The sequence below is a fragment of the Propithecus coquereli genome, unplaced genomic scaffold (assembly GCF_000956105.1).
Source record: "Propithecus coquereli isolate 6110/MARCELLA unplaced genomic scaffold, Pcoq_1.0 Scaffold209, whole genome shotgun sequence".
NCBI classification, from domain to species: Eukaryota; Metazoa; Chordata; class Mammalia; order Primates; family Indriidae; genus Propithecus; species Propithecus coquereli.
The window spans coordinates 4873301-4884285 of record NW_012145967.1 but is presented as its reverse complement, the minus strand read 5'-3'; the positions used below and the strand labels follow the sequence as shown (position 1 = coordinate 4884285).

The following is a 10985-nucleotide window of genomic DNA, read 5'->3' as shown; positions in this document are numbered from 1 at the left end:
ACACACACACACACACACACACACACAATACTCCATCCTAAAACAGTGCAATACATACTTTTCTCACAGGCACATAGAACACTCTCCAAGATAGAGTATATGTTAGGCCACAAAACAAGCCTTAATAAATTTAAAAGACTGAATTCACAGTTTCTTTTCCAATCACAATGGAATGACACTAGAAATCAATAACAAAAGGCAAATCAGAAAATGCAAATATGTGGACATTAACACACTCTTAAATAACCAATGCTCAAAGAGGAAATCATAAGAGAAACTAGAAAATATCTTGAGACAAATGAAAATGAAAACACAACAAATTTATGGGATGTACTGAAAGCAGTGCTAAGAGAAAAATTTATAGCTGTGAACACATTTACATCAATAACCTAACTCTATACCTTAAGAAAACAGAAAAAGGTAAACAAACTACACTCAAAGGTGGCAGAAGGAAGGAAATTACAAAGATTAGAGAATAAAAGAGAGAATACAAAAATAATTTTAAAAAAGTAACAAAACCAAGATTTGGTGTTTTGAAAAGATCAACAAAACTGACAAACTTTCAGCTAAACAGACAAGAGAAAAAGAGAAAAGACTCAACTAAAATCAAAAACAAAATAGGGGATATTATTGCTGATTTTATGGCAATAAAAAGAGAGGAATATGCACAATTGTACACCAACAAATTGAATAACCTAGAAGAAACAAATTCCCAGAACCATACAATGTGCCAAGACTAAATCATGAAGAAATAGAAAATCTGAATAGAACTATAACTAGTAAGGAGATTGAATGGGTAACCAAAAACCTCAAACAAAGAAAAGCCCAAAACCAGATGGCTTCACTGTTAGATTCTACCAAACATTTAAAGAAGTATTAACACCAGTCCTTCTCAAACTCTTCCCAAAAACTGAAGGGGAAAAAACACTCCTTATTCTATGAGGCCAGAATTACCAAACCAGACAAAGACACTATAGGAAAACTAAAGACTAATATTCCTCATAAATATTGATGCAAAAATCCTCAACGAAGTATTAGCAAAATAAATTCAGCAGCATATTAAAAGGATTATTAACACCATAAACAAGTGGGATTTATTCCTGGAATGCAAGATTGATTTGACATACAAAAATCAGTCAGTGTAACACACCACATTAACAAAATTAAGAAAAAAAACATGATGATCTCAATTGATGCAGAAAAAGCATTTTACAAAATTCAACACTCTTTCATGATAAAAACACTCAACAAACTAGGAATAGAAGGAAATTGCCTCAACATAATGCAGGCTGTTTATGAAAAGCCCATAGCCAACATCATAGTCAATGGTGAAAAACTGAAAGCTTTTCCTCCTAAGATCAGGAACAAGACAAGGATGCCTGCTTTTGCCATTTCTATGCAACATAGTACTGGAAGTCCTAGCCAGAGCAATTAGTCAAGAAAAATAAACAAAAGCCATCCAAATTGTTAAGAAAAAAGTATATTGATCTCTGTTTGCAAACAACATTACCTTAAATGTAGAAAATCATAAAGATTACACACACAAACACAAAAATTATATAGCTAATGAATCCAGCAAACTCGTAGGACATAAAATTAATACACAAATCAATTCTGTTTGTATAAACTATCAATGAACATTTACATTTACAATAGCATTAAAAATAATAAAATACTTAGAAATAAATATAACCAATAAGGTACAGAAAACTATAATATGACACTAAAAGACTATAAAGAAGACACCGATAAAAGGAAAGACATCCTGTGTTCACAAATTAGAAGACTTCATATTGTTAAGAAGCCTATTCTATCCAAAGTGATCTACAGAATCAATGCGATCACTATCAAAATCTCAAAAATGTTTTTGCTGAAATAGAAAAGCCATCCTAAAATTCATAGGGCCTCTCAGGGGATAATGAATAGCCAAAACAATGTTGAAAAAGAACAAAGTTAGAGGTCTCACACTTCCTGATTTCAAAACTTACCACAAAGCTACACTAATCAAAATAGTGTGATACTGGCATAAAGACAGACATATGGTAAAATGTTTATTTTTTTTCTTTTAGAGAAGAGGTCTCACTCTGTTGCCCAGACTACAGTACAGTGGCATGATCATAGTTCACTGTAACCTTGAACTCCTGGCTTCAAGCGATCCTCCCACCTCAGCCTTCCGAGTCACTGGGATTACAAGCACGGCCCACCACACCCAGCTCTGGTCAAATGATTTTTGACAAGGGTGTTAAAGCCATTCAACGGGGAAAAGTCTTTTTAACAAGTGATGGGAAAACTAAATATTCACGTGCAAAGAAAATGAAGTTGGATTCTTACCTTGCATCATATATAAAAATTAACTCAAAATGGATCAAAGACCTGAACATAAGAGCTAAAAAAGTACTAAACTCTGAGATGAAAACATAAGAAAAAAGTTTCATTAGCTTGCATTTGGCAATGATTTCTTGGATATGGCACCAATAGCAAAGACAACAAAAGAAAAAATAAATATATTGGACTTAATCAAAATTAAAAACTTTCGTGCATAAAAGGACACTATCAAAGGAGAAGGCAATCCATGGAATGAGAGAAAATATATGCAAATCATAGATCAGATAAGGAATTGATATTCAGAATATATAAAGAATTCCTATAACTCAACAAAAAAAGACTAGGCTCAAAAATGGGAAAAGGACTTGAATAAACTTTTCTCCAAAGATATACAAATGGCCAATAAGCACATGAAAAGATGCTCAACATCACTAGTCATTAGGGAACTGCAAATCAAAACCACAATGAGATACTACTTCACAACTATTAGGATGGCTCTCACCAAATAAACAGAAAATAACAAGTGTTGGTAAGGACGTGGTGGAATTGGAATACTTGTGCATTGCTGGTGGGAATGTAATCTGGTGTGACTTCTATGGAAAACAGTATGGCAGCTCCTCAAAAAATTAAACATAGAATCATAATTTGATCCAGCAATTTCACTTCTAGGTATATTTGCAAAAGAAGTAAAAGCAAATACTCGGAAAGATATTTTGTACATCCATGTTCACAGAAGCATTCTTCATAGTGGCCAAAACATGGAAACAGCCCAAGTGTCTGCTGATGGATGAAATAAACAAACTGTGGTGTATAAATACAGTGGAGTATTATTCAACCTCCAAAAGGAAGGAAATTCTGACACATGCTACAACCAAGATAAACCTTGAGAACATTATGCTAAGTGAAATAAGCCAGTCTCACAATACTGTGATTCCATTTATATAAGGTGCTAGAATAGTCAAACTCACAGAGACAGACAGTAGAATGATGGCTGCCAGAATCTATACAAAGGGAAGAATGGGGCGTTCAATGGGTACTGAGTTTCAATTGGGAAAGATGAAAAAGGTCTGGAGATGGAGAGTGGTTACAACAGACTGAATGTTTGTGTTCCCCCAAAATTCATACGTCGAAATCCTAACCCCAATGTGACGGTGTTTAGAAGTGGGACCTTTGGCAGGTGATTAGGTCATGAGGGTGGAGCCTCCGTGAATGGAATTAGTGCCCTTATAAGGGAGACCCCAGAGAGCTCTCTCGCTGTCTCGCTGCCACGTGAAGATACAGCAAGAAGACAGCCATCTGTACCCTGGAAGAGAGCCCTCACCAGACACCAAATCTGCCAGTGCCTTGATCTTGGACTTCCAGCCTCCAGAACTGTGAGAAATAAATGTCTGTTGTTTGTAAGCCATCCAGTCTACGGTACTTTGTTATAGTAGCCTGAACTAAGACTGTGGTGATAGTTGCACAACAATGTGAATGTACCTAACGCCACTGTACTGTAAACTTAAAAATGGTCAAAATGACAAGTTTTATGTTATATATTCTTTACTACAATAAAAAATAAATAAAATAACAATAAAATAAAATTAATAAAATAATATGACATACCCGAGGGGAAAAAAGCCTTGGTATTCCATTTCCATGTCTACAAGTGCCTCAAAGCCACATTCCCAGAGTGGCCTTCCCCACTGTCCCCACCCACCTCGGGTGCTGGCCCCCTGCTGCTATAGCCTGCCGAATCGTGTCTGCAACCCCATCTTCCCTGCACAACATTGGCTAAAAAATTCCTGGCTTCTTGATTCTTTCATGATTAGGGCTGCCAGAGTTAATAAATAAAAACACAGGACAACCAGTTAAATTTGAATTCACAATGAAAAATTTTTTTAGTGTAAGCATGGCCCATGCTTACAATACTTAGGATATATTGATACCAAAAAAATTAATGCTTGCTTATCTGAAATTCAAACTTAACTGGGTAGCCTGTGTTTTATCTGGCAGTTCCCTTTATGTGTGCTGAGAATATTCCAAACTATTGACTTAAGAGCAATTTTTACTGATGTATTAATTTTTTATTGATGTACTAATTTCTCAGAGTCACTCTTCACGTTTTTATACAAGCAACTGGATTGGTTTTTCCCATTCCTGCTTTTTTATTGCTTCCAATTATTATGTGAAATGTTAAAATACTTTTCCTCTAAAATTTATTTTAACACATATGTTTTTAACAGCAAATGTGTACCATGCAGCGCCCTTTTGGTAACAAAGGGAAGTACCTGGAAAAGTCATCAGCTGGAATTTTGTAATTTACAAGAAGAATTTACAAAAAGTCCTGCTGTCTTGTCAGCAAGGGCTGATCCACATGTGGTCCTCTCTGCAGAGCTGAGCCACTGTGCTACCGGGACGCTGACAGACGAGTATTCTTGGTTATCAAGACATCCCTGTCTACTCATCACAAGTACAGCTCCAGCACTGCACGGAGCCACGTGATCCTTACACCTGTCTGTCCTTTCAGCACTGCGCCCACCTGAGGCAACACTGAAACGCACAGATCTTCCAAAGACAACTACTGCAAGCCCCTCCAACTGACTGCAGTCTCAGGCAAGGGGGAAGAGTGTGTTCCTGTGCTGAAAAGAAGGGCGCGCCCTAGTGGGAAGACAGGTGAGGAGGAAAGAAGAGTCAGTTTGCTTGTACCTGGAGTGGCACCACCCTGGACATCAGGTGATCAAAATAAAGATCCACTGCTTCGGTGAAGCCCTTGTAGGTTGTTCTCAGCCTCATGCCAGGGTCTTGGAGTAGCCAGCTGGGAGTGAAAGGGAGGGGAGATGATATTAGCGTCACGGCCGTGGGTCTGCTGTGGCCTGCTGGTGGTGGAGTGCTCAGGAATGACCCGGTCCCACCCCGACCTCACTCAGCCTGGATCTGGGAGACGGTACAAGCTGATGCGTGCAGCCGCCACCTGCACCCTTGAGGCTTTCTGTCCCAAAGATGCAGCCCTCGGGGAAGCTCATTTCCAGCTTCACGGGTACAGGTGCCGGCTGCCAGGCAGTGAGAAAAGCTTTTCACAGGCCAAGTTTTCAAGCATTTATTCTATGATCCCAGTACAAAGAGGGGAAGGTAAAGAGGTTAGGCATCACTGAGGCTGGAGAAGGACACGGACGCAAACTTCCAGCATCACCCACAAACACAAGCCTGACGGGGAGGCTGCCAGGAGTTTCCCAGGGTCTGGCTGCTGTCCACGCCAGCACGCAGACTCCTGGCATTGGCCCTGTCAGCTGTGGAGGGCTCTTTCTCCAGCCTGTCTGTTGGGATCCCAGACCCCCCAGAGGAAGACAACACCATGGAGTGGTTCCCCAGCTGGAGTCAAGGTACTTCTCACTTGAAGTTCTGAGAAAACATTCACATTTTCTAACGGAAGGCTGTGGGACACTCTGGCCCTGATCTGGGAGTCCTGAACAGGGTCAGGGAATTATCCAGTTTATGTTGGTAAAACAACGGATGAGAAGAGAGCAGTTTCCTCCAGACTGATGCCTCCACATTCTGTTCTGCATCAAAGGGGGCAGGTTTCTCCCAGGGTGTGCCCCACATGCCCCCTCTCATGAATGGGCAGGTGCCACGGGGTGGAGGGGCAGTCTGAGTGCCAGAGCTCCCCTCTGCTTCTGAGCTAAGACCGTTAAACCCTGTTGTCCTCCTGTGCCCGGCTCCAGCTGAGCCCGAGGAAATCGCTGACTGTGGCACAAAGATTCCTAATCCGGGGGGAGGGGAGGGCACGGTGCTCTGGCTGTGTTCACAGCCTTGTCCAGGGCACGACTGGACGAGGAACCAGCCCTGGGTGTGGAGGACCTGGAGGCAGACGCCGGCCCCGAGGGCAGGTCGCACTGCAAACAAGGAGGAAAACAGCCCCAGGAGCGCAGAGGGAACAGCATCAGCCTTCTGCCCCTTGGGGCAGCATCAGGTGGGGAGCCCGGTCCAACAGTGAGAAGGGAAAGATTACACCCATTAACGAGGAAATCTTCCTGGCAGTAATGATGAGGGCGAGGAATGAATGTGGTCCCAACTCATTCCTGACCAGATTTCCTGTCTAGCCACAGAATACTTTATCAGAATACTTGGGCTCTTCAAAACATGCTTAATAACTTCCCTAAGAAATACACAGAGCAGGGCTGGTTTGCCCCTTTTGAAGACAGGGAAAATGAGGTCCGGAGCAGACATGACCTGCCTGGGGTCCCGCTCCACAGCAGAGCCTGGAAGAATGAAATCCCTCAGGAGGGCCAACCCTTCCCCTGCTGCCTGCCACACGAAGTGATCCACACGACTTTACCGGGGCAGTAACCACAACATCATCCAAAATGACCCCATTGGGGTGCCACTTATTCCGAAAAGGAAATTCAGTACAGAATGAAAACTGTAATTTAAAAGCAAAACTAGACCTATGTCTGTGAGCATTTCGCACCAGCACGAAGGACCCTCAAGCTACACTGGAGCCCCTCACAGCCCCACGTACCTGGGCAAGCCCCCCAGGTCGATCTCGCTGCAGATGTAGGGGCCCGGACGCAGGATCACCCACAGCCCGATCTCTGCGGCCATCAGGACGAAGGCCCTGGGGAGGTAAACAAGTCAGCATCTGCCATGACCGTCCAGGGCAGAGGCTGTGGGGGAGCCCAGCTCCTCTCCTGGCCCCCTCTCTCAACCAGGCAGACGGCCTGGGTGAAGGCAAGGCTCCACCCAGCCCAGCACAGCAGGGAATCCCACACCAGGCCTGGGGCCAGAGCTGCGCACAGCCTCAGACCATCCGCACAGCCCCATGGGGGCCTGAGGAGGAAGGCGTCAGACAGCGCACAGCCGGCTTAACAGTGAACCTGACCCCAACGGCCCTGCTGCCCTAGAGAGGCAGCCCCTGTCCCAGCCCAGGTGCTGGACCCTTCTGCAGTCGGGCAGCACCCAGGGTCTTCAGCCCCACCCTGGGCTGCCATGGAGAATGTGGCCCAGAGGCTGCAGGCCCAACCCCACAGGGTGACAGGTCACGGCTGGGGAGCATCCGGGTCCTGGGTACAGGGCCTCTCACAGGGTCCTGAGAACAAGGCTCCAGACACAGGTCCCTGTCTGGTTCTCTATAGTTCCTAATCCACCCCGAGTAGCCCCCTCCCTGCCCCGACCCCGGGCCAGGTCACAGAGGCAGCAACTCCACGTACTCCAGGTCCAGGTTCCCAGAGAAGTCAAATCTGCCTCTCTCTGGCTCGTGCAGGTTCCATGGAACGTAGCTGTAACGACAGAGACAATTGCAGGCAGGAGCTTGTCATTCTTTCCACTTCACCTCCCAGATTACCTTCTTTATCCTTAATACCCAGTATGATGGCTGCAGGTGTGTTTCTCATGACTTTAGGACTGGAACCAAGAACTGACTGAACAGATCCAGACCAGCCCAGCGGAACTAATGTCTCTTAGCAGAAGGGGAGAAGGTCGACAAGGTTTGGGGTCAGCTCTGTGAGCCCAGGTCAGCCCACCATTCCCACCCCCTGTTAGAGAAGAAGAAGTAACTTTACTGGAAGAGGAAACCTTAGTTATCAGTCCTGTCATGTACTGAAGCGGCTAGAATTTGAAAACTTGCAGCAGGATGGAGGTTCTAACTCTAAAGAGAAGATAAGCAGATGAAGGAGGCTCTGAAGAGGCCCAACTCCAGAGGCTGGAGGGACAACAGCCGCTCTTCTCCCAGACCCTGCCCCATTGCTGACTCCTGCCAGAGCCCCTCCAACTGCAAGGAATAGCCCAGGGGAGGCGGGACAGGCTGTCCAGCTTCCAATTCGGACACCGGAGTTCTGTCTCAGCAAACCCAGACTGCCCTGGTTCCTGAGGCCCCCTGCAGTGTTCCTACAACCTCCAGGAGTCCTTTCTGGCAAGTCATGGCTCAGAGCATTCCTGTCACTCTTTTAGGAACTGTCTTCAAAATCAGTCCACAAATCACCCAAGAAAATCCATTTCCTTGATTTGTAATCACATATTTTTGCCTGAGAATGGAACCATTCCAGTCTGATCGCCCGTTTTAATTTACAGACTAAGAACCAAGTATCTGTTGGCAATTTGGGAAAAAAGAAAATCCACGAAAATACCGTGATTGTTCACACCTGAGCATATTTTGTAAATGATTCACACACTCAACATTTCACTGAGTGCCTGCCACGTGCCAGTCATCACGCTACGTGCTGGGTTATTCCACAAGAAGAGTGCTGAGAGTTACCGACAGAGAGCTGCTCGGGTGGCTATCCCGAAGAAGACCGCACTCAGGGCTGTATAAACTGGGGGTGCGGAGATTGCTTGTTAAAAAAATTGTCCACTATCATTGAATCACCTCCTACATCTACACTCACCTCCTTCACTATATTCCTTCACACATTGCTTCTTTGGTTCCTCTAGACCTCACATCCACAATCCCTTCATGCCCATCACTCGGGAGCTCTGTGGGGGTGAGGCGGAAGGGGCACTCTGACCCTTCAGCACTAAGCAGAGGGCTGGGGCTGGCTCCTCCTCTTAAATCTCTCCACACGCAGACACCAGGCGCCCTACTCGGTAACCAGGCTTGGTGGCCAGGGGTGGGGCAGGGCACGCACGTGGTGAGGGTGTTCAGGCCACAGGCTTTCATCTTCAGCAGGCGGTCCCTCCAGTATTCCTTGGGCACCCGGAAATAGTGGATGGAGCCCCCGAAGATCCAGAAGGTGGAGTCTTCCAGCATAAAGTTCTGGCCTTTTGCCTGCAGCCCGAACTGCCGTTGTCGGAGCCATGGAGGGATGAGGGTACTCCAGTCCCACCTGGAAAGAGACAAGGCATTCCTGGAGCCTCAGAGCTTCCCGGCAGCAGAGGCTGGGGGCGCAGAGAGGAGATCGGCCTCCTTCACAGGCCCTCAGCAATTTTTTCGAAGGAGGGCCTGCTTCCAGAGTAGCCAGGAAAAGTGCCCACCCTCCGACTCGGCCAAACCTTGGAAGGGGTCTTTCTTCGGCACCATTCACTCGGCTGGGCCCAGCTGCAGGGGAAGGACAAGCTGATGCCGCAGCCAGGGACAAGACAAACACAACACTCAACATGAAGACTGGTGTGCTAAGAGGAGAGAGGACGAGGCAGGTCGCACTGCGCAGGAAGGGCTGCTGTCTAGTCTCGACTCGGGAGCAGGCGCTGCACGCAAGCTACCATGGCCAGCTCTTCCGGGCCATTGCACTAAACACGAAAGCAGCAACTACTCCAGACAGTACCTCCGAGCCCCCTCACGGTCACAGCTGCCCGACTCGAGGTGCAGATACCTGGAAAGAGGCATCTGGGTTAAACAGCAGCATCATCTATTCATCAACCAGATTTCCAGGTCTTAATTGTTTTCTGAAGATCAAGCCTCTGCCAAGTGATAACCCGGCACAACACAGTCCCATCCGGGAAGGCTGCTGGAAAGTTTCAGCCCGTGACAAAGCGCCTCTCAGCAACTCGCGGGCTGGCCGAGGGGAGCCCCTCACATTGGTCCCAGCGACTCAGTGCCCACAGAATCCCTCCCTCTTGTCCGCCTAGTCTCCTGAAGGCCGTCATAGAAGGCCAGCAAGAGAAGCAGGGGAGGTGGCAATTTCCAGCCAGGAAGTTTAGGAAAGTTGGAGACAGAAAACAAGAGCGTGTGTGAGTCTGGGGCAAAAGCAGCTGTTAGCTGGTGGCCTTTTCCTCACCCGGTTCTCATTACAGCTCCTGACACTAGAGGGCAGACTGCCGGGCAGGGCTCCTCCGCATGAAAAGCTCCCTACACCGAGCTCTACAGGAGGGACTGGGGCATGGTGGAGGGCCCGGATGGCCAGAGATGGGGGAGCAGAATCCAACAGGGGCAGGTGGCACAGACATCACTGATCACTTGGGACTTTTGTCTAGGGCCACTGAGGGGCAAAGAAAGTTATTTTTCACCTAGTCCTTCCTCCTCCTCACAGGCCCCAGGCTTCGAAGCTCACACTGAGTCTACAGGACTACAGTTCTGCTGCTTCACAGACGTAATGGCCATCTGTGGATCCTACTCAGCATGTTTTTCTTTCTCTAAAGTAAAAAGGTCCATGTTCCATGCATGACTTGCAAATGACATTTTAAGACACTGTTCTTCCAAAGGACAACCTGGCCTGCTCTTGGTAGCACTGTCACCTTGGGTTAGTGACACCAGCTGTGAGGGCAGGAGGGCCAATGCCTGGTCCAACCACTCAGAAAGGCTGCTGCGAGGGCCAGTAGAAACGAAATACTTCATGACGTATGGTGCAAGAGTCTTATCATTATTCAAAATAAATTTATTTTAGCATGCTTTTGCATATTAGAGAGAATAGCCTCAGTGGGTTTTACATCTCAAATATGGAATAATCCCAACCCTTCCATTTCCCCCCCATTTTAATATGTATTTTATGTGCTAAACTTTGTGCCAACCCATCTTATTACAATTTCTAAAATTTACAGTGAAAGAATCTGTACCCTGGAATCCTATCAGACCAACTCAGCCTCTCTGCTGGGGGTGGCCAACTCCAGCTGCAGGCCAAATCCAGTCTGCCTTCTGTCTTTGTGCAGCCTGCAAGCTGAAAATGGTTTTCACGTTTTTAAGTGGTTGGAAAAAAACCCCAAAAGAATAATATTTGGGGACCCAGAAAATTATATGAACTTCACAGTTCAGT

At 46.2% G+C, this 10985-nt stretch overlaps 1 protein-coding gene across 1 annotated transcript in view; it reads right to left on the bottom strand.

Moving 5' to 3' along the window:
• The window catches only part of LOC105810324 (beta-galactosidase-1-like protein 2), a 30051-nt gene extending 20932 nt beyond the window's left edge, over window positions 1–9119 (bottom strand). The window contains exons 1-4 of the mRNA XM_012644280.1: window positions 8925–9119; window positions 7512–7580; window positions 6824–6919; window positions 5014–5122 (exon numbers count right to left, since the gene is read on the bottom strand). Coding sequence (XP_012499734.1) covers window positions 5014–5122; window positions 6824–6919; window positions 7512–7580; window positions 8925–9046 — 396 coding nt within the window. The 5' untranslated portion in view covers window positions 9047–9119. The remainder of the gene's footprint in view (window positions 1–5013; window positions 5123–6823; window positions 6920–7511; window positions 7581–8924) is intronic.
• Window positions 9120–10985: the final 1866 nt, after the last annotated feature.